Raw genomic sequence first — 24869 nt, forward strand, 5'->3', positions numbered from 1 at the left:
GACTGATTTATAATGCATTGGTATTGCAGCATTTTGTAATTATGTTTTGGGTTTTGCTTGCTTCAGTAGTCTCAGGCAAGTCCAATTCAATACTTATACCATAAACTCCTCCAGCCCATCCATGTCCTGCCCCTCTTAACTAGGGTTGGGCTCGATGTTCGAGCCGAACGTGAGCTTGAATTGAAAATTGGCTGTTCGACGAACACACAAACTGTCAGGGTGTTCGGGCTGGCTGTTCGCCAGCTGCGCACCCCGCACAAGCCACTGTGCCTTGTGAGCCCTGATTGGCTAAAGCCTTGCATCTGACCACAGGAAAGGAAACAATTGTTTTTGAAAATTCTACCCCCATTGACTTGCATTGAGTTAGAATTCAAACTTTTTGGATGTTCTAAAGTTTGAATTCAAACCGAACTTAGGCCTCTTCGGCTCATCACTATTCTTAACTAACTTGCACCAACAACTTCCACAATCGCTTTTTTTTTCTTTAGCAGACAAACCTCTTCTGTGTGGACCACATCTACAAGCTGAGCCCAAATAGACTTGTATGAGACCTCGGGAGGCATCTCCAGCACCTGGGACAGCGCCACACTACTCCTTGAGGGCTCGGTGCACAGCTATGGTTGGTGCAGAGGAGGGTTTCTAAACAAGGTGAAGTACTGCAAACGATGCACAAGCATCTGCAACATTGATGTTTAGTGCACATTAGTTCAGATTAAATATTTTATAGTTAAAAGTATGGTTATCCTCTAAAATTATTTGGATTTACTATTTAATATGTTATTTTGAGATACTGAACAGTTTAATTAATTGGCATATATTTTCTTTGTCATAGCTTTACTAACAGGGAAAGTCTTCTTGTACTTAAATTGCGTCTTTCTATGCTACAGTAACAAGGCTTTATATCATCAAAGATGAATGGTTATTATTGGTGTTCTCTGATGACATGCTTTGGGTACAACTAACCACTGACTAGAGTCTAATAGAATTGGGTTATATCCCAAGATGGCATGCTTGCAGTGTACATAAAAATGCTTTGCAGAAATTGTGCCTTATGTTTTTTTGTATGATGGCCCAGGATTAATGCAAAAACATACATACAGATAACTTTAGCCAGAACTAGAATTGATAAGAATAATTTACTCCGATTTGGAGAGAATGGTTTATTAATTTGAGGTTACATAAAAGAAAATCTCCAGTATAACTGCACTATTTAGTTAACATAAAGATGAGTTTATTAGTAATTAGGCTTTATCTGTTTGGTCTCATGTCAGTTTATCTAGTGTTAGTCTACCTGTGTTCTTAATCAGTGATCACTCCTGAATGCAAACTTAAGGCAAAACTTAAACAAAAATTAGGCTTATTTAGGAAGGCAAAGTACAACAATCAAGTAACTTAAAATTAACAGAGTATCATAGCTCTTTGCACTGCCCTATTAAATAAGCCCAAATTTGTTTATAATGCATCAGCAAAGACAATGTTTTGATTAAAAAATAAATGCACTTCCTGCTGGCCCTTCAAGAGTATCTTAATGCCGGAGGTCTTTCTTGGACTCTCTACTGATCACATGATCGAGAGCCTGTTCTATAAACTGCCACATATATGTGTGCAGCAAGTGGTTAAATACAATTAGCTCCTTTAACCCCTTCGTGACGGGAGACGTACACTGTACGTCCAGCCACAAAGGGACCAAATGACTCGTCACGTACACTGTACGTGACGAGTTATTTGCTGCACTAGAAGGCTGCTAACCGCTGAGAATCAGCGGTTACCTTTCAGTAATAGATGTCTAACTATCTAGAGATCCATTACTGAAAGGGTTAACCTTTTTCAGACACCCGATACCTTAATATCGGGTGTCTGAGAGTCACAGCAAAGCAGAGACACATGTCGGCTAATGCCAAATCCGGTACCTTTGAAGATACATTTGAAAAAGCTTTATTTTTTTTCCCCATTCTCTTGATGTCCTGTAAGAGCTGTACCAGTATCATTAAGGGCACAGCCAGCACAATATTCCTTCAATTTCCTGTTTAAGTATATCACTCGTAGGGCTGCCTGCACAAGTCATACTGTATACACTTTTACAAGGCCCCCTGTGGAAGTAATTTCAAAGGCAACCTTTTAGATAAATGTCTAAATTTACCCAGCACACCTAGCATAACTTGCCTTTTATATCAAGGTATCAAGAAAACTTTTCTGTTCTCTTCTTCCCTAATTCTCTTCATCCTCTTGTACATACTACATGAGACACTCTATTAAGGACATATGCTGTATAGAAACAATGGTTTGTGAAACTGACACGGATTTAACCAGATATATGGAGCAATATAATAAAAAAATTTCAAAAAGGGGCACTTGCTATTTTAACTAAAAATTTGTGAAAAAGTATTTTCACGAACAAAGTGTGGCTATAAAAACGAACTGAAATACATCTTACCTATCCAACCAGGCAAGAAGACTTTTTGCCGATCCAATCAGATCTACCACCGATGTTAGGAAGTCATTTGGCAATTTTCTGCTACTCTTGCCATCATAATGCCCGCTTCTCCTCCTCCCAGCAATAAAATTTTGCAGATTTTTGGCAGAGGCATTTAATTTGTGGGAGAGAGTTTTTAGATTTTCTGTTTCCAAACCATAATTCTGTAGGGGAGGCAAAAAGAACAGTTTAAAAAAAAACCCCACATAAAGTTAAAATGAACAAATCACTGTAAATTGCACTAAAGGGCAGTTACTGTGCCTGTCCTGGTTAGTAGAACATTTTTAAATTTCATAATTGAATATTTAAAATGACCTGAAATAGTTTTCCAACAGAAAAGTATTCACCTATATACTAAAAAAAAAATAAAAAAAATACTGCTGTAAAATAAATGTAGCCGCATCCCCCATGTTTACTTTTGTTTTAGAATACGGAGCAGTGGAAAATTAAATAAGATTGGGACTGGCACTCTTCAGATAACCTTTGTGACAACTAGTTTACAAACATTTTGTAGAACTTCACTATGCAGCATTCTTTACATTTTCTTTCTGCCCACTATGCATCTTTCTGCCCTTTTTAAAGTGTCACAATAAAATTTAGGAGATAAATCTTAAACATGATAGAGCACCTCAGGATGAGAAAGACCAAGGGAGGGTATAAGAGCCTCATTTTGTTTCTCTCCACTTTTATGGTAGAAAAACACAGCTAAATGTTAAAGTGACACTAAACTCAAGAGTTAAATCTTAAAAATGAATGCCAGTATCTTAACTATTAGCAAAAACTTAACTTATTTGTATGTCACTCGGCTGTAAATCCTCAAATCTTTTCTGAATTCATGCTGACACTTCCTTCTGGAGGGTGGCTACTTTTGTTCCCCATGGTCCCGGTGTGTGTTGTAAAGCAGCCACCACCCCAAGCTCACTCCTGTGATGGACTACAATCTCATGTTTAGTTTACCAATTCATGTTTAAATGATAGCATATCATGAGAACAAGCTTGGAGGGGTGTCTACTTTACTTTTCCATTTAGCTGAGTCTTTCTACCATAAAAGTGGAGAAAAACAAAAAGGAGGCTCCTATGCCGTTCCTTGGTCTTTCTCATCCTGCCGTGCATCTAGTAGTGGGAGTCAGGTGGAGTTAGCACATCACTATAGTAATGGCCACTTCAACAGCTCTTGACATTTTGTAGACCACATGCCTATCTAAGGGAATACACACAGCTTTACCAAAATAAACAGTATAAGCCAGTAGCACTGTGTTTTAAAGATGTTTGCAGTGTAGATCACCCGGTACTGCATAAGACATTAATCTGAGCTACTCTTCAATACTCATGTTCAAGTAGAATGTAGTAGTAGTAGTAGTAGTAACACGAGTTCAACAGCATACATTATTGATATAAGGAACACATTAAGTCAAAAACAATTAGAGGCACACAGTGGAGAAGGGTAGGAAAGAAAATGAAAGAGCACCAGTTTTCCCACCAAGCACTAGAGGCAGACTGGACAGAAAAAGTGTGGCAGGAGTTCTGCCTTAACACTAAAACATGATTTACTAACACCACCTCAAAGTATGCAGCAAAAGTGAAAATTCTACTAGAAGTCATCAAGAATGGGAAGGTTTCCCAAATGATACTTCCACGATACAAAGTTGACTAGGTTTTCTTCCATAAAAACGAAATGCTTACCAGTGCACATAGTAAGTCTACAGCTTCAAGAATGAGCTCCTGATGTCCAATGCGCGTGACTCCCAGCTCCTCCAGTTCCTGATGAGTAATGCGTAGCAATTGATCCCCTGCAATCTTTTCCCTCTCAAAATTTTTTATATACTGCTGCAGGCAATCATCCAGACCTGATGGAGAAAAAAAATCATTTTAAGTCCATACACTCTTTCTAGTTTAATACAATGCTCATTTTAGATACTCTAATGCACATAGCCGAAAAAAGTATACAAACTATAGGAAACTGTTAAAGCCTAGTTTGTGAAAATCTACTTTGCCATACTGAAATTGTGTGGCATGAGCTGAAGCAGGATGTTAGAGGTAAACCCGATGAGTTACTTTTAAATTTGAAATTTCTCCCGTTACAGCCATTCTGTTGTCAATTTTCTTCTGGTTTTAAATTATGTTCACATAACCGAATATTTTTGTTTTAGATTGCAGACCAGCACACCGCCATTCTCCTGCAGACTTTCATCAATCAACTTAGAACCATTTGTCTCTCAAGGATTGCATACTGATCAAGCCAAGGTGCAGTAAAAGCATACCAACATGCTTTTTCTCCAAACATAGAATGTGTATATTTACCAAAAAGTTAAACTTTGGTCCTATCTACCAAAATATTGTTACTGCATGGCTGACTTATGTTCTGGGAGCCCATCAGATTTGGTACAAGGAACACTTTCCTGAGACCAGCAATTTCCTCCCTTTCCTCTCAGGTAATATCCCATTAACTCCATTCTAATAATTGTTGTTCTTATATACATGTAGCCCACCCTCCCACCCCCATCACCTTTTGTGAGGTGGCTACTAGACATTTAGTGATTGTCAGGGCTGCAGTCAGCCTGGTTGGATTATAGTGGAATTTACCTGGTTAAATTCAGGTGTCTGGCATTGACTGTAACCCCCTGGGGTGGAGTGTGACTCTGCTGTATTGTGGGACAGCCAATAAGAAGAGGCACTGTTAGTGTATGTACAGGACAGTAGCCAATAACTGGGTTTCTCTCAACCAGTGGTGCATTCTGGGATAGGGTACATATACTAAAGGGAATTGCCATGTGCTCAGTTCGAGGCTAGTCAGGACCAGCCATGGGTTAGGGCTTGCTGCTGTCCAGCCACCCCCCTAGGCTAGGCCTGAGGCCTGTGGGTGGGCAGAAGCTGGAGTGTGGGAAGAGTTTCCCTGGGCCTCAAGCATAGAGGAGGCCTGTGTTTGCCACAGAAGGAGAACCAGAGAATCTGATGTCTGCTGGAAGTGCCTGGAACATAGAGGACCTCTGGAGCTTGGCTGGTGTCTCTCCTACTGAGGATCTGTACTCATCTCCTGCTCATCTGTTACTCCAATTGCTATTTGCTGTACTACAAATGGATCTACACTGAGATGCAAGTCTGGTGAGTCTGGACTCTAGGTCTGTTACACCCTGGATGTCTAGGATCCCTATACCCTCTCTCCCCAGTACAAAGAAGTTAAAAAAGTTATTTAGCAATGCATATACTGGAGTGGACATCAGCTTTGTGGGCACTAGAAGAGGGCGGTTGAATGCTAAGGGGGAAGCTGAAGATCAAATCCACTAGACAGACTAGTGATGACCCGCTTATTCCAGCGGCTCCTTAGGGGGTGAGTGTTCATGAACATAATGTTATAAAATACAAGAAATGCTTTCATATCTTTAAATGCTAGCCTAGCATTATTTTGATACACCTAGTGGTACGTAACATAGAAACACTAATGCAGTCCTGCATGTATAAACTATGTGCCTGATGGATGAAGGCTACATTTTATTTCCCATTTCTTTTGAGGAGCTGTTCGGTGTGCTTTGTCATATTTGGTGCAGGCACATGCGGAGGGTCTTCAGTTGCCTTGAGCCATGTTGGGCTTCTGGCGTGTTGTTGTACCTTTTTAGATGTAGAGTCTGTCTCAAAGGCATATGGACCGCCATGGTTAAAGGTTTAGATAGTTCAGAGTTAAAGTTCCTCAGTTTGCAGGTGGCTCAATGCAGCATGGTGGCTTCACAGTTTAAATACACTATATTGCCAAAAGTATTGGGGAACCCCTCCAAATCATTGGTTTAAAAGGTGTTCTGTGAAATTTCCTTGCTACAAAAAATTCCACGGTCATCTGTTAGTGGTATTATAACAAAGTGGAAGCAACTGGGAAGAACAGCAACTCAGCTATGAAGTGGTAGGCCATGTAAAATGACAGAGTGGGGTCAGCACATGGTGAAGAGCACAGAAGTCGCCAACTGTCTGCAGAGTCAATAGCTACAGACCTCCAAACTTCGTGTGGCCTTCAGATTGGCACAACAACAGTGTGTAGAGAGCTTCATGGAATGGGCTTCCATGGCCAAGTAGCTGCATCCAAGCCTTACATCAAGTATAATGCAAGCACTGGAACGCTGGAGACGTTTAAAGCGTATTTCCACGTTTGCAGCAAAATCAGGATAACGCCTACTTTTTATTTGTTATATGTTCCCATTCACATAGCATTAAAAAAAAAATATTAAATCAAAAAATTGCTGCCTATAAGCTTTTAAGTGTTTTTTTACTTGCTTAAAATTCTACCCATCTTCCCTTCATGTAATATTAAGAAGGGGGCTGTGGGAAGTTGTGTTTACTCTAACTGTGCTGGCAGATGTCATTATCAGTTGTAAACTAGACTTGTCTGCCCTAAAAAAGGTTTAAAGACTTGGAGGCATTGTATGTTAATTAGATGAAGCTCAGTCTGCCCGTCAGTTTGTTCCTCTGCTTTTACTTTCAAACTGCTTGAAATTTGCAACTAGAAGCTTCACCAAAGAAACATCTAAAAAGGCAAGACATTTAAAAAAAATAAAATGTAGGTATGGTGTGTGAATGGGAACGTGTAAACATAGATGGGTTTTCTCAAATCTGACTGCAAAAGTGGAAATACAATTTAACGCCTCAGTCATATAAATGTGCAGAGCCATAAAGGGTGCACTTTGACATAATCCTCACTTGACAGAATAAGAGTACCACAGTTTTAATAGCTGTGGTACTATTTTTTTTTTGCTATATCACTTCTTAAGTTTGTTCCCCTTTAGAATTTCTAAGGTACTTGGATGTGTATGGGTTCTAATTTCCCTGCTTTTCTATTTGCAGGGGCAGTGTATGTTGCTGGAAAGAATCTGCAAACGGCCAAGCTGTTGCTTAGGAAAAGGCCTCCAGACTATTGACCCGTCATTGGCTTCAGAATTGTGGTGGGAAAACCACTCCAATGAATGAACTTCAAGGGGTTTACATTTACCCATCACTTCATTCACTCTGTCATCTTCAGGATCAGCGAGTATAGTTGATGGATTTTGATACCAGTTTAAATGGTTTGAAGTTTGAGCTCCATGGCTAAGCCTTTGGGTTTGTGCTTTTTAAAAGGTGCCCATACACTGCACGATTCTCGTACGAGAATCGCGGGAAATCCCGCGATCATACGAGAATCGTGCAGTGTATGGAAGGCGTGCGACCGTTTCTACTGTACGGTGGCACGTCTTCCGTCGAACCAGCAGGCTAGAAAACCCGCCGGGAATCGTACGATTCTCGGCGAGTTAGTGGCCTGCTGGTTCGACAACTGCCGAACGGGCCGATGTGCGCATGCGCACACTGCCCGTTTGCAGTCTTCGCAAGCCCGCCCCTCATTGCAGTACCTCAGGGGGGCGGGCTTGCAATGATCGCAAGTACGATCTGCCTGTCCAAGATGGGCAGATCGTACGTTTTTTTAAGTACTTTACAACCCTTGCAAGACAAAAGTCTTGCGAGGGTTGTAAAGTGTATGGGCACCTTAATGGTTTCCGAAACGTAAAAATTATTATTTAACAAATATTTATTTAATACCAATTGGGTTGTGGCCATTAAATGGCATTATGAAGTCTGTATCGTTTACTTAAAATAACCGCTCTACTTCTGTTTTGGTGTGAAAAACTGGTGGGTTGTGCGGTCCAATGTCTTGTGCATTACATCCCAGCTCCAGCTAAATCTTTGTGTTTTGGATAAAGAGGGCAAGACCTTTGCCAGGTTTTTATTGTGCTGTGTAGTTGTTACATGGACTTTCAATTACCTCCTGTCCCAATGACTGTGCAGGTGGGGGGTTCAGGAGCAAGAAATCTCCATAATAGGTAGAGAAGGCAACAAAGCATTTTTACTTTTAGTAGAATGGGGAAGGGTTAGAACCCTGATCAGGGTTTTGCTTCCTGCGTCTTCCTATGCCTGTGGCATCCATTGCTCTAATTTTTTGTCGTGAGGTTACAGGGACAGAAAATGGTGAGAAATCTATCAACACAGAGCAACATAAAGCCAGGAGCAATTCGAAAGATTCCTCAAGTAAACAAAAAAAAAGTTTTGCCAGAAGTTGGGATTGAGAGCCTACTACAAGTCAATCACCAGTCAAACTCTGTTAGCTGCGTTCTTTACCTACAGCAAGAAAATAGCAAACAAGAAAAGTAGTTGTGATAACTAGATCAGTAAATCTTGAACGAGCATAAATATATTTAATTTGAGTTTTCCTATTCCTGTAGATAAATCAGGCAAAGCTTCGAGTTATGAATAAATGCATAGTCCAAAAATTATACATTATTCAAATGCTAAGAAAATAATTGATATATATTGTCGGATCTATTGTTATAATTCACACCTACCATGAATCAATAGGGAACATTCAAGGTTGACAAATCACATTATTATTTAAAGTGAAAAAGCACCTCCTGCTTCCCATGAATAAAAACTGCTGCCTTAGCATCCTAGATCACATGGTTACTGGCTCTCAGGAGCACTGCCTTTAGTTTATGACTTTAGAGATTGCAGAGAACGTACGGTTATTGCAGCAAAGCTGAATGTATATATTTCCTAGGGTAAAAACATGGGAGGGCAGATATTACATCAGCCCAGCAGCTTTCCACTGTAAAGGTTGAAAGTGGTGCTGAGCTAATACTGTTCGGGATCCAACAACTGCAGTATTGTTATTAGTGCCCATTGTATAGTCACAGCACCCATTTTTATTTCCATGCAGCTGAGTTTGTATATTTCCATTGTAGCTGCGGTTTGTTTTTTTGTTGTATTATAGGAAGTTTCTAGTCCATGCTACATTCTCAACAGCATTGGATCACATTGTCATTTATGCACAGTTTCTTTGATCATCTGCACACTTTACCAGGTGAGTAAGCACTGTAAATCAGCTGGTAAAGGGTTGCATGCTGGTCACACGCTTCAAATGCAGAAGTTTAAACTGACTTGGTTCACTCTATGGTATCCAGTATTTCAAGGACACTAAGCAGGAATGCAACATTAATGAGACAATATACATTTTCTTTACAGGAATGCGTAAAGTAAACCTGTGCCCTGCATATGTAATAGGTCCACTAAAACCCTCCACCTTTCCATGGTACATACTGCCCTTCCCTTTACTCCCCTAATGCTCCATTTAGCACCCAGTAGCAAAGAGAGAAATCCTTGTGCAAGTCCCAACTTAGCACGAGCTTACAGTGCTGAGGACTCACCACATGTGACAACACTGGGTCAATTGCCAAGTACCACTGTTGTCTTTCTGGGTGGTAAGAGAGTAATGCACATACTCACTCATATTTAGTATTACTTGTTTATTTCTTTGCTCATTTGGCTGTTTGGAACAGTAGAGGAAAAGCACAGGAGAGAAGGGAAGGAGAGTCTGTGCTGCTCAGGACGTTGGAAGTGAAGTAGACCTGATGCTTTGCATCTGCATGGGCAAAGCACAGGTTCACTTTAAAACAAACTATCATAATAGAAATGCAAGAGCTGCAATTGCTGATCTAGCTGCCTGGCTAGAATGCCGACCCCTCTGCAGTCAATTATTCCGGAGTTAAGTTTACAGTTCAGGGGCGCTAGCTTCTTTGTTCAGCCATTTCGTCCTTGTGTTAGGTCTGCGATTCAGAAAGGAAGTCAAAGACAAACAGACAGATGCTGTATGCCAGCCCCTACAACATGCTGGTGATAAGGGTAGGAAAATACTAATAGATTCCACACCCTTAGTGTGTAATCCTGCGTTTCAAACACTGATTGCCTGTAGAGTGGAAAATATCACTTCCCGTTTTGAAACAAATAAGACCATGCAGAATCTCCTTGCAAATGGCAAGATTAGCTATTAAAGTGAGGTAGCCATGTTTCCTGGCTCTCCTGAAAGTAGAGGGGTGAGGACAATTTTCATGTTAAAACATCCTGCTGATCCAAATTTGTGTAAGAGCAGAACTCGGCCTATGTGTGCCAGACTGCAGCCTGCTCTTTACTGTAAAATCCACTTTTTCATTCATGCACCATACTACAGCTAGCGCTGTGCTTCCAGCACACTGCAGGTATGGCAGCTTGTAGCAGTGGTGTTTTTTATCCTCCCCTTGTCCATTCACAGAAAGCTCTAGGACTCTACTGCTTCCCTATATAAAAAGGTGCCCATGCACCTTACAATTATCTGGAAATTTTTGTCTGCAATCTCGTTTTCGTCTGAAAATCTGCCAGTTGATGGGGCGTGCACAAACGCAATTACTGTACAACTGGCAGATTTTTGTCTTGTTGGACGAAAATCAAAAGGTTAGTGGCGTTGTTGTACAAGATTAAAACTGCACATAATCAAAAAAAAAATATCTGTTCTTTTGGTCAATAAAAATCGTCCAGGTGGTGGTGCTGACTAACGTTAATTGCGTACTACATTGGTCTGTGCATGATGGGCTAGTTGAACGAAAATTGAACGAGGGTGAGATGTCTGGACAAAAAACGTTGTACAATGGTTGTAAGGTGTATGGCCACCTTAAGAGCTGCAGCAGAAGATAGGAGAAAAAAGTATATAAGCAACTTTCCTTGCAGGTACATTTTTTAAGATCGGTCATGCAGGGATTTTTACTGGGAAGTGGGCACGAACCTAATAAACAGTCCTTGCATTTTACTGCAAAGCTCACTTTAAGGGTGCTGCGACCTTAAGTAGTATTATTCAGATGTGTAAACCATGGAGAATGTCAGCTGCTCATGTCATTGGCATAAATCCATCAAACAGAAGAAAACCTCCTTGTGAATTTATAACAAAAGCCTGTCATATGTGATTTGCGTTATCAACAGTCCACACACTTCATCAAACTCCTGTTATTTGAAACATTTTACTTATTCATGTACCTCTGCATTCGACATCTGGTCAGAATGACAGGTCAGAAATCCCACAAGTCATTTGGTTTATAAAGATAAATGTTAAATGGCAACGGATGTCTAATAACCAAAATGTTACACGGCAAACCATTTACAGCTTGCAGGGAAAATCTGAATTATTCAATTTCCACATCCGATTGCCAGACAGTCTGAATCAACGTAATGCCAGAACCACTACATAGATAATGAAGCAATATATTTTTCTGGAATTTTTCATTTAAAAGCAGAATACCACTTTGCACTGCTTGAATGCAATACAAATATAAAATAACCATTTACTGTACATTTTTAGGAGAAAAAATAAAAAGTGCTTCCAGCGTAAAATTCCAACTAACAAGCAAATAGGGATGACACACCCAATTAGCAACAGTGCATCCCTGTGAATTGTAGTCAGCTGGCATTTCAGGGAGAGAGTTAGTTTCTGCTGTACAGTGCTATATACAGAGCTGTAAAGTGCTAGAGCTACATTACAGTGTATTGCAGTGTGGTGGACTACAGAAAGTGGTGTACCCCCTACTTTCACTGTGCTACTGCTTTATAGTGCACCATTACTGTGAAACGCATTGCTGTTTATTAAATATTGTGTAACATCCACTGTATTTATAGTGAGTAGACCCAATAGTCTTACAGCTACATTTTTGTGTTTGTCAGCATCAACTTCTGTTACTGTTTAGCTGCTGTAACCACCCCTCATTTCTTTCATCTTTGGGGAGTTATATTGTGTTTTATTTAAGTTACAGGTTTAAAACTGTGCCTTCTCTGAGCTGAATGTTTCATCTCTAACCATAGATGTTGATAGGATTCAGAATAGGCCTCATAGAAGGCCACTTCAAAATAGTTAAACAACATTTTTTTAGCCTTGGCTGCTTTTAGTTGCATGTTTTAGGTCATTATCTTGTTGGAGGGCCCATAACTTGCAACTGAGGCAGGGCTTTCGGACACTGGGCATGTTTTGCTCTAAAATTCCTTGATAATCTTGAGATGTTATTGTGCCAGATGGAGCAAAGCACCACCAAAACATAACTGATCCTCCTCCATGTTTTACATTAGTGCTCTTTTTCTTTTCACACTTAAATTTTTCATCTGTAAATATCAAGCTGATGTGACTTGCCAAAAAGCTGCAGTTGGGTCTCATCTGTCCAGAGATGAATACATGTCACCAGCACACCACCAGTATTGCAGTCCAAAGAGTTTGTTTTTGGAACGTCATGTCACCAAAACTAGCGCTTTCGGGGCCACACAGGGTCCCCTTCATCAGGCTCAGCAATGACCATGAAGGGGACCCTGCGTGGCCTCGAAAGCGCCAGTTTTGGTGACATGACGTTCCAATAAACAAACTCTTTGGGCTGCAATACTGGTGGTGTGCTGGTGACACTTATTTATCTTTATGCTGTGTGGCGCGCCGCAGGTCACTACAAGCACCCCCTCATTCAACTTTGGGTTTTTCCGGTAAGGAGTGCGACAAGGTATATTTTTGTTTGTCTCATGTGTCCAAAAGGACATTTTCCCCATGCATTGTGATTTGCCAATATGCATTTTAGCAAATTCCAGTCTGACTTTATTCTGTCAACAATGGGGTCCTCCTGGGTCTTCTTTCTTTGAGCCCACTATCCCTGAAAAAGTGACAGGTGTCGTGGTCAGACACTGATCTACCTTGATCTTGGAGTTCAGCTTGTTCTCTTGGCTCTTTCTTCCATTTGCACTATTATTCTGTTCTATCTGGGATTGGTTTTCCCCTTTCAGCCATATCCAAGTCCCTCCACATCTACACTTACATGGACCTTAAAAACTTTCTGATCTCCTCAGACAGATGTCTCCTTTGCTTTCTCTGGCCCATAATAATTAGTATGGTGCACACGATAATACCAAGCAGCAGAGTGACTACTTTTCTCCATATAAAAAGATTGACTGAGTGATAAGATTGAAAACATGTAATACTAATTACAGAAAATGGTTAGTTTGAATTATCACTATGATCCAATTGTTTATAATCTTTTTTAGGAGTACTAACAAATGTGTCTAGGCCATTTTAGAATATATTTGTACAATAGGCAATCTCTTTTTACATTTTTTGCTTCACTCTATGACATATCAAAATCAAGCCGATGTACATAAGACATCTGCTTTCCTTGTCCACGGCTGTATATTTTAAAAGGGTATTGCTTACACACTAACACTTTAAAGTCAAACTTTATTTTATAAACTTTATAAACTTTAAATTATAATTTACACACACACTATCATTAAAAGCTAAATTATCATTAAAAAGCTGTGTATTATGTGCCGCATGCCATCTCCTGTACATAACACCCAGCTGCCAGGGAGTGACTGATGTGTCTCGAGTAGTGCAGTGCTCCGGTCGCATTACCCATTCACAAAATGCTTTGTCTTTTTTTCCCAAAGAATACGAGACATTTTGTGATTGGAGGAGCGGGCAGGGATGTGACATCTCTTCCTCCTATCACAGTATGCTTATAAATGTAAAATATAACATTTGTTTTGGTAAAAAGTAAATTTTTAGGAGGTTTATCAGATAAAAATTAGGGACATCTAAAAATAAAAAAGGAGGGACAGAGATATTTAGTTACAAAAAACAGCTTATCCCTCCAAAACGGGGACAGTTTTCTTTTTTTTTTTTTTTAGGGGGGTTGTTTTTTTGCCAAATGCTGTTGCTCTCTGCAAAAATCACTGGGTAGTAAAACTGTGCTTAGCCACCTATGCTTCTAAGCTCCCATAACAATCACATGGCTATGCCTAGTTAATATATAAAAATACAATAAAGCAGTCTACAGAGCAGCAACCCCATAAAAAAAAAGAAGCTTTTTGAAAAAACAAAGCCGAAAAACAAACAAAAAAAAAACCACAGCAGTTTAAGCCGGTTTCTGAGTGGTTTCTATCAATGTAGCTATTTTTAATTGTGAGTTGGCATGATAACGACCTTGTGTGGGTGCGCAGATGGCAGGTTTTTTCCCCTCTTGTAGGAGTAATCGTGATACTAAGGCTAAGCACATGCTAAAAGTACTTGTAGTTCTCTTCTACGACATAAGTGATAAGTTTAGTCATAACATTTTAGTCAGATTGTAGAGATTTAAAAAAAAAATTCTGCTTAAAATACATGGCTCACATATCTATTATGTCATTACAGATTTTATTTTGCATTTATTTATGCAGTCTTTAAAATGAATAACCCGCTACAGTAGATGTTTAATGTCTGCCTCTACTGTAGAAAATATTGTGGCAATATATAGGGTTATATTATTTTTCTTTATTTAGGACTGATACATTTTACAGCACTTTTACATCAACAACAAATACTTATCTAACAATTTTCTATCAGAAGATCCATAATGCTTAGAACTATACTCTTCCGTCTCTGCTCCTAAAGAGGTTTACAATCTTAAAGTCCAAGCACAGATTGTTTTTTACCACCAATGACAATTGGGTTTATGGTTGTTTGAATGGTTTGTTGCATAGAAATACAAGGAACTTTTATTTATTATGGCAAAAGAAAAATGCATGCCCCAATAAATCCTAAACCTATTCATAAACAATCTTTACATTTGGTATTTGGTCTAACTTGAGAGCAGAAATCTGCCATATCCATGAATGATTATTTCCTGTACTTTTGAACAGTTATTCTTTATAACCTTTAAGAGGACATCTATGATGCGTCCCAATGATGGACTCCATTGGAATAAATGGGGATTGTTGCACGCATGCGCAGAAATAGTACAGTAAATCTTTAAAGCAACTAGATCACTTAAAAAATGTTTTTGTTGTAAAAATCTTTGTAACTAAAGAAGCAAAAGAATACCTACCTCTCCAGTTCCCTGCACCACTAAACACTGCAATACTGAGTAATTTCTGATGAAGATTCTTCTGAGACCGGCACTTCCAGTAGTGTTATGCCCCTAAATTCCCCATAGCAGTCCGTTCTATTGAACTTTACTTATTATAGGATATTGTAGTGACATGGAGGTCAGCTGAAGGAACTACTGAGAGCTGCAGGGGACCTAGGAGATCAACACTGCTGGATGTGCCAGTCTTGGAAGCAACTTCAGCTGAGGATTACGTAGCACTGTAATGCTGTTTGGTGGTACAGGATCAAAGTTAAAATACACATTACATTCATATTGAAATTGCATATTACACAGACTGCAGCTGGATTAAAACATTGTTTCATCACCAACCTGTATTCCTTCATTTGGTTTCACTTAGTTATTGCCACTGTTTTTCCATATATTAGGTTTGTTCTATACCTTTAAAGATCAAGTCATGTATTTCGGTTTGAAGATTCACTTTATAGACGCGATACCCTGGTTTTAGTTAGTGTGCACTACGCTTACTGGCGCTTACTAAAGGCAATGATAGAAAAATATTATTTTGTGTGTCTTGTAGTATTTGATGGTTTGGTTAACTTTTTTCACACTATCTTACTTTTTCTCTGTGCGGTCTATCCCTTTTCTGTTTTTAGGTTTTGTTTTTTCTTTTCATCTTTATGATTGGATCTTGTGGAGACAAATATATAACGTGCCACAATTCATTTTTAGGGGACAGTAGGAAGCACAAATGTGAAAGCACTGACCTTGTAAAGAGGCTGTAATAGCCATAATCTCTTGTAGTCTCATGTAACATAGCCTCCAAGCTAGGTCATGTCCCCCCAGTCTCCAACAACACCTAAAGCATATTTGCAGTGTATGAACAACCCCTGTTGCATACCTCGAATCTCTGATGGCCTTCAGCATTATCAAGGTCACTCAATATGACCTGAAAGCCATTTGGTGATGTAAGGGGCTTCAGATGAGACCCCTAATATCAAGTTGAACACCACTGTACAGACTGAAAACCAACATATTTTAAAGTGACATCAATAAGATTTTAAGCCATTTCAAATGCCGATTAAAATCACTTATCATTGATGCTGCTCCTTGATGTTCAAAAGTTTGTTTCCTGCAGAATCATCTGGTCCCCTGAGCACTGGTCCTGAAATCCTGTTTTAGGGTGCCTCCTTTCCCTTCAAGGGTCCTATGGAGCCACTCTTGTGTGTGTTGGTAAGCTATATGCATCTCCACAAACACACAGGTACAGCAAAACAAGCCGCTATTCTCCTGCCTGACCCCCTTCTCTCCCAGCTAGTAGATGGAGAGATGCTAAAGAGAAAGTTGGAGCCAGCTGTTTGAAAACATGAGGAATCTAAGTGTTTGGGCAAAAATGTAAAGAAATGCTTTGCGGAGTAAAATATTTGTTTGATCTGGATTAATTTTTTTTAAAATATTGAGAGTTTAAATACTACTTTAAACCATTAACACACCTATAAAATTTACAGAAATCTTACTTAACATATGCAGCTGGGAAAAAAATTAATAACATAAGGGACTTCTAACAAGATATAAAAACAGCAATTTTATTTGCCAATAATTTGGAAATCCTAACACTGTTGACATTGGTAGCACATATATTTGGAATTAAAGCCAATTTGATAGTTTTTCTTCTCTCGATTTTTTCACTTTTTGTGTATATGTGAAATATAAAAGAGATATACATCTAAAAGAGATGAGTAGAAACGAAAAGAAGTTTAACTTTTACCCATCCTGAAAAAAAGCTTGTGCCAACAAGTATAAACAGATGCCTTTGCTGAACTCTCCTTCTGAAAATACTTGTTGCTTGGCTGTCATGCTGATCTAATGAATTTAAAAGCATAAATAAATGAAAAAATAGTAAATAAATGTTGTGAGGGGTTTGATCCACTATCAAGTTTGTATTGCTAAAATACAAAAGCTGGCCAGGACACCAAGAATTAAAGGCCTCAAAACTTTGTGGAGGTCTTGGTTGCGACAAAGCTTGCACAGAAGAAATAAACACCAACGTTTTGGGAACTCTGTGGTCCCCTTTCTCAAGGCGACAGATTATTTTTTTATTGCGGTGGATCAGCTAGAGAAGTTTACTCTCCAATTGCCCTGATCACCTGTCATATTTTCACCTGCCTCACCTGCCTCCCCTGACCGCACGTTCCAATCATAGAACATAGTCTGCTTTCCTTTTAATTTGTTGGTCTGAAGAGCTTGGACAGCTGCTTGGTTGCAAAATGTACAATGCTAAAATTATTATTTTCAGTGTGATCCATCACAAAGCAACAATCAATACACTGGACCAGCTTTTATAGCTTCAGGGCATTTCAAACTGCCAGACAAGAAGACAGACACATTGGGAATAGTCAATCATATTCAAGAAGGGATGGTTTCAAACTCTACAAATACCAATACCAATTGGGTCCCTGGTGCATAATTGAAATATTTTATAAAATAATTTCAGATTATGTTCTTTTATATGGTCATGAATGTCTGTCCTATAGACAGTCTACACAGACAGACCATCTAACTCATGGAAGATGCTCTACTTACAATACTAGACAATAACACAAATTTAAAAAAAAGAGAAAATATTTTGTAAGGCGCCAGTGGAGAAGTACAACTACCTTATTGCATACATACAGGAGTGCAAAAGGCAGATATATTAGAGAAAAGCGTGTAAAGTAATCTCAAGTTTTGACTTTAACAAATGGCTGTAATTAAGCGTATCAATAGTTTGTAATGATTCTGTAGTTAAAACTGATTAAAACTTAATTTGCTCATCACGCACAGTAGTGGGTGACGGAAACCTTTACGTACAAGTAATGTACAAGTTGTAAATAGCTTTTACAACCCATGAACAGTTGCTGTGCATAAAATCGTAATAGTCCACAAAACAATGAACACAGCAACCATCCCATGCTATGGGTAATAAAGCTGACAAGAGAGTCTAAAAAATAACTTAAGAAAATAAAACTGAATCTAATTAAAAATGGAAAAAAAAAAAAACACACTCCTACTTATATAATAAGTATAATATAACCAGAATGGTATGCATTAACCAAAAAGTCTCCATTTCCACATTGTTTATACAGCTCTCCAACCACTAGTTCAATATCCGGGTACCACTGACAATGATATACAGTACTATCCCGGCAACAGTAGAGTTGAGTTTAGGAGTTGCAGACCGACACTGCAGTCTATGGAGTCAAGGTTAGTCATACAGAGGGCAGGTAATTTAAATGTTCCCAATAGGTCAGCACGGTCAGAAGCACTTCTCAATGGTCAGAGTGGCATTTCAAAATTTGCAAGCATGTTTTGAAATGCCTAGCACAGGGCTGTGCTGCTGTGTATGGTGTACAGGTCGTACACCAGCACCCACGGAGGGGGAAGAAGCATTCGTTCACAGGTAAAAGTAGTGTGGAGGGGGCAGATTTGTGAGGGTAATTTCACTTTCCAAAATTCACCAGGCAAAGAGGAATAACCTTTTAACCAGTTGAAGTACGCGGTGTTACACCCCCTTCCCATCCAGGCCATTTTTCAGTATTCAGCGCTGCGGTACTTTGACTGATATTTATTCCGTCATGCAACGCTGTACTGAAATTAATTTTATACCATTTTTTTAGGGACAGATAGAGCTTTCTTTTGGTGGTATTTAATCACCACTGCGGTTTTTATTTTTTATTATATTAAAAGGAAAATTACCATAGTTTAAAAAGAAATAATATATGTTTCCCCTATATTAAATGGTAAAACATTATTACCCAATTTTTTGGTAAAATATAAGAGACGGGGTCATGTCGGGTAAAAAGACACCAAGCCTTAAAGTTGCGTGCGCAAAACCTCAAAACTATTATACCCAAAATTGGCCATAGGCGACGCTTTAAAAGCTTTTACCGCTCATCAGTTTAGTGTTCTCAGTGATTGATGGCCCTAAAATGATTGCTCTCACTGCGACGTTCGCGGCGATATGTAACGCATGACTCTTTGCATTGGACGGGATTTTTCTGCCCGTGCTAGGGGGCGCAGAAATAAAATGACATCTGGAGACGGCAACCCGCCAATGCGACTGTGCCGTCGGTCTGTTTTTTTGCAACAGGCGGACGGCAACTGGTTAAAAGACTGCATATTCCAGTCCACAACTGGACTGCATATTCCATCATGCATTGTTTTCAGCAAGCAAGGATAATGTTACATTGTTCAGACATTGTGAAGTGATTATTCAAGAATCAGCAGGCAAGGTTCTTAACCGCATTCTGTCTGCCCGTTGTATACAAACAGATGGAAGGCATGCTCTGGACAGCAGGTTGGTGTAAAAAAAAATGATAGGGGGCACGCACAAGCAGGACACTAAACATTTTATAGAGCTGCCCAATCACTTGTATGCTTTGTGGGAGTGTGCGTGCACCCCCTCCTCCGCTACTGCCGGCTACCTGGGCTCCACTGATCCCCATGTGGGCCTGGTACCGACATGGCGAATCTCTGCATTAAGATCAGAGGGAGATCAGCACAATTCCAATGGCTTATCTCTGGTGAAGCAGATCTCTGCTCTTATAGACCCTTAGCGTCTCCATGAAGAGGACCTGTATATGTGCTTTCGCTTCGGGTGCTTGTTAGTCCCCTATGTGATAGCAATAAAAGTTAAGTGTAAACTGTAGTTAAGCTTTATCTTGTATGCAACAATAATAAAGTATCTTATCTATTTCTTGTTCCTTCACCAAATGCACCACGTGCACCACACCAGATATAGGGGTGCTCACCTTATTGATAGAGGTCAAATCAGGCAATTCCCTTCTTAACCAGGCGAGGGGGCCCTCAGCTCCAATTGCTCACAGATGTCCTCCAATGGTGTAATCAGACCAGCAAACAGATCTGTATTAAGGTGGCCATACACTGTACAACCATCGCAAGACCTCAGGGCTTCCGATGACCGCAATGCTGAACGGGCAGTGTGCGCTTGCGCACACCGGTCCGTTCGGCATTTGTCTCCCAAGCACCGTTCTAACCAGCCGAAAATCGTACGATTTTCGGCTGGTTTTCTAGCGTGCTCCTTAGACAAAAGACGTGCGACCGTACGGTAGAAACGGTCGCACGTCTTCGTTCACACTGCTCGATTCTCGTACGAGAATCGAGCAGTGTATGGGCACCTTTACACTTCTTAAATAGGAAAACAATAGCCTCCAATCTTTATCGATCTATAGGCCTCCTCAGTATAAGGTGTCAATGCCAGGAGCGTGTTGACCATCCAGAGTATGATTTATTAAAAGAAAATTAAATTACTCACATAAAAGCAGTGGTAACATAGCATGGACTCTCTCTTAAGAGTGTGTGCAAGAGTTTCAAATGACTGCGGCTGTCAGTCGTACAAATCAATGTGACGTCAAATGCTCTGCCCTATGCACATTACATTCAGCGTGACTTCATCAAGGATCAAATTTTTGAAGATTTAAAGACTTTACACCTGATTGATTTTTTTCACTGACATTTGTTTATACTCTTTATACCTGATCATTGTTGTAGCTTGGCACATTTAGTTATTCTTGATACACAAATAAGATACATTTTTGTTAATAGTTAGGGCACTTGGATGCATTTTTAAGGTTTAACACCTGAGTTATTCTAGGTTGTGTCACTAGGTTGTAAGTAGACTTTTGATTCTTGATCTGCAGAGTCTACTCTCCTACTTTAGACCATCTGAATTGTTTAGAGGTTGTTCTATCACCCCAATATGCAGGTTGTTACATTCCCACTACATGACATTGCATATACCAAGTTACTTTGCTTGTGTTGGGTGGTGAGTCTTTTGGATGAACTTGGCCTCTGTGCATTGCTAGGCCTGAAAGGCACAAAGAAGCAATGTTTGCTGAAAATATTTCTGCATTTTTCTGAGACTGAATTTCTTATTCTGACAACCACATACAGGGTGACTATATTTCACTGTGTTCTGCTTCTCCTCTGGAATAACAAAAAGGGAGACATTCATATTCTTCAAGGAGAACTTTTTACATAAAGTACATCAGAAATTTTAGTCAGCAGATCGTTCATGCATAGTACGTAACAATGAAACGGATAGAGCTCTATTCACAATGATATGCCACCAAGCAGAAAAAAGAAGAGGCGGACAAAAACAGGAAAAAAAAAAATGTAAAATGAAACTACTCAGGAGAATTGATACTGCGGGACTGTTTATCTTGCATTGTAATAATTGATTATCTTGTGATCATTAGCAATATTCTAGAAGATACAAAACACAAACATTCCTCTAAACTGATAGTTGAAAATTAGTGCTGCCAGATGCTTCGGCACGTAAAACCTAAATCAGAAAAACCTTTTGCTGTATTGTACAGAGGAGCAAAGCATTAGAACCTTTTATTGTTGTCTCTGGCTCTGTTGGGAGATTTACCCTCACTTCTTGTACTAGTGATATGATATAGGCAACAACAAAAGCACATTTGTGTAGATTTGAGAGGGGATAGAACCTCTGTCAGGTTTTATGGTGCAATCATGTCCTGGTGACACCTTCGCCGTTTCTTTACTCGTCTTGGTGTCACCTAAGCAGGAACTATGCGGAGACGTCCCTAGTGAGAGCATACACAACATTAAAAATGCAGCTGAGGATCTGACTCTTACCCATTCTGTTTGAAACATAAGTTAGGCTTTAACCCTTTGGCTGCCAGAGCAGGTTCTGCTTTTTTTTTTTAATACACAGTTTAGGCCTGAAAATTGCTTAAGCCCCAAAAGTTATATACTTTCTAAAGCAAGATGGAAGGGACGGCATTGGCGTTCCTTAAATACAAGGAATGTAACAAAAAATGCAAACTAGTAATCCGGGAAGCTAAAATAGAATGCGAAAAGCATATCGCCGCAGATAGTAAAAAAAAAACCTAAAAAATTCTACCAATATATTAACAGTAAAAAGGTAAGAAAGGAGCAGATAGGCCCAATAAAGGACGAAAACGGAAACTTACTCACAAGTGACAAGGAGAGGGCCGAGGCGCTGAACCTACGTGATAAAACACATAGTTCAACCGATAATATACCACAATGGTTGACGGAAAGCGGAATAGAACATAGACTTAAAATGCTCAATGCAAATAAAGCAGTTGGACCAGATAACCTTCACCCCAAAGGTACTTAAGGAATTAAGCCAGGCTATAACAAGACCATTATTCCTAATTTTTAAGGAATCCTTAGTGACTGGTAGGGTACCATGTGATTGGCGGAGGGCTAGGGTAGTTCCAATATTCAAAAAGGGGGCTAGATGCCAACCAGGGAACTATAGGCCGGTCAGTCTAACAATGGTAGTTTGTAAACTGTTAGAAGGTATAATTGAGGACTATTTGGTAAAATTTGTTAAGGATAAGGGCATAGTTAATGACAATCAGCATGGGTTCAGGAAAGACCATTCCTGCCTGACTGACTTGCTAACTTTTTATGAGGGGGTAAGCAGAGATATGGATGGAGGGAAGCCGGTAGATGTGGTATACCTGGATTTCTCAAAGGCATTTGATACGGTACCACACAAGCGCTTACTTCACAAGCTGAGGGCTATGGGCATAGATGAGGTGGTGTGTACGTGGATAGAGAACTGGCTACGGGAACGTGTCCAGAGAGTATCTGTAAATGGCACGTTTTTGGACTGGGCTAGTGTAATGAGCGGTGTGCCTCAAGGATCTGTGCTGGGTCCGATACTGTTCAACCTATTCATTAATGACACTGGGGAGGAATAAATAGCCATGTTTCCGTGTTTGCAGACAATACAAAAATAGGGAGGGTACTAGAAACGGATCGTGACAATATAACATTGCAGGAGGACCTGGATAAAATAGGGGAGTGCGCAATACTATGGCAGATGAGGTTTAAGGTCGATAAATGCAAAGTAATGTACTTTGGACATAAAAATAAACAAATAGGCTATACAATCATGGGTATGCCGCTAGGGAAGTCAGAAATAGAAAAAGATTTGGGGGTCATTGTAGACCACAAACTGAATGGTAGCTTGCAGTGCCAAGCTGCGGTAAACAAAGCTAGCAGGGTCTTGTCCTGTATTAAGAAGGGGATGTATTGCAGGGACAAGTCTATAATTGTGCCTCTATATAGATCGTTGGTTCGGCCACATCTGGAGTACGCGGTCCAGTTTTGGTCGCCGGTACTGAGAAGGGATGTCCTTGAACTGGAGAGAGTCCAGCGGAGGGCAACAAAACTAATTAGGAGAATGGAGGACCAGAGCTATGAGACAAGGCTTCTGACCTTAAACATGTTTACGCTGGAATTAAGGAGATTAAGGGGGGATATGATTTTCATGTACAAGATGTTCAATGGTGACAGCAACATTGGCAACAAACTGTTTGAGATTAACTCCATTACAAAGACTAGAGGCCACCACCTAAAGTTGGTGGAGAAAAAATTCCAGCACAATGGGCAAAGAGGGTTCTTTACAGCAAGAGCGGTTAAGGTCCGGAACTCGCTGCCATCGGCAGTGATTTCACACAAGAGTGTAAAATTTGTTCAAGAAACATTTGGACAATTTCTTGAGGTACCGTAATATCCAGGGATACCAGTATTGCTAAGAATGAGATGAGGCGTGGACCTATATGGGTTGGACTTGATGGACGTATGTCTTTATTTAACCCCAAAAATACTATGCAACTATGCAAGAGTCCCTGTAAAATAAAATAGTGTTAACTAAGTTTTTTTAATGCAAAACAATATTAGGAGCAGCAATTTATCAAACCCAAATTGTCAGTAAGTTACATTCAAATTAATTTTAACGCACACAAATACATATAGATAAAGATTTTAAAATGTGCTTGCATGGAGTATATAGCTACAAACATATCAGGTCTTAAAAATTGCATGTGCCCAAAATTGTCCATGGGTGACACATTCAAGTGACTAAACTCAGGAGTTACATGTTGAAAATGCATTCAAGTACCATAACCACTTGCCGTCCGCCCGTTGTGAAAAAACAGACGGACGGCAAACTCACATTGGCGGGTTGCTGTAAATAGACGGCTTTTTTTTTAGCTCGCGTGCGCCCCCTAGCGCGTGCACAGGCAGAAAAAACCTCTCCGTAGGGAGGAGCCGTTACCGGCTGTTTGACATACAAACAATCGGTGGCTCTTAAGTCTTAGAGACCCCTAATGTCTCCATAAAGAGGGCCTGTCAGTGTGCCTTTGCCATTATATATGGGGATTGTTATCCCCCAATGTGATAGCAAATGACATTAAGTGTAAAAAAAAAATAAGTTACATAAAAAAAAAGTTAAAAAAAAAGCCCCAACATTTTTAAGTCCCCCACCCCCACGTTTACGCACATATAAACGTAAATACGTGTCAGATGCATCAGCGCGTGAAGACGACAATTGTGCTACACGTTACATATCGCCGCGAGCGTTGCAGTGAAAGCATTAATTTAAGGGCCATCAATCACTGATAACACTAAACTGATGAGCGGTAAAAGCTTCACAAAGCGTCGCCTATGGACAATTCTGGGCATTGTAGTTTTTTCAGGTTTCGAAGGCGCGCACAATTTTTAGGCTTGACATGTTTGTGTCTTTTTACCCATTTGGGTATAATTTTATAATTTAAATATAGGGGGAGCGTTTTTTTTCTTTACATTTTCGGTAATTTTACCTTACTATAGTAAAAATAAAAACCGCAGTGGTGATA

At 39.8% G+C, this 24869-nt stretch overlaps 1 protein-coding gene across 9 annotated transcripts in view; it reads right to left on the bottom strand.

Moving 5' to 3' along the window:
• Window positions 1-24869, bottom strand: part of CNKSR2 (connector enhancer of kinase suppressor of Ras 2) — a 284331-nt gene that overhangs the window by 223367 nt on the left and 36095 nt on the right. For all 9 annotated transcript variants that reach the window (XM_018562440.1, XM_018562438.1, XM_018562437.1 and 6 more), the window contains exons 2-3: window positions 4157-4320; window positions 2435-2637 (exon numbers count right to left, since the gene is read on the bottom strand). In XM_018562440.1, coding sequence (XP_018417942.1) covers window positions 2435-2637; window positions 4157-4320 — 367 coding nt within the window. The remainder of the gene's footprint in view (window positions 1-2434; window positions 2638-4156; window positions 4321-24869) is intronic.

This window comes from Nanorana parkeri, unplaced genomic scaffold (assembly GCF_000935625.1).
Source record: "Nanorana parkeri isolate BGI_ZX_2015 unplaced genomic scaffold, ASM93562v1 scaffold577, whole genome shotgun sequence".
NCBI lineage: Eukaryota > Metazoa > Chordata > Amphibia > Anura > Dicroglossidae > Nanorana > Nanorana parkeri.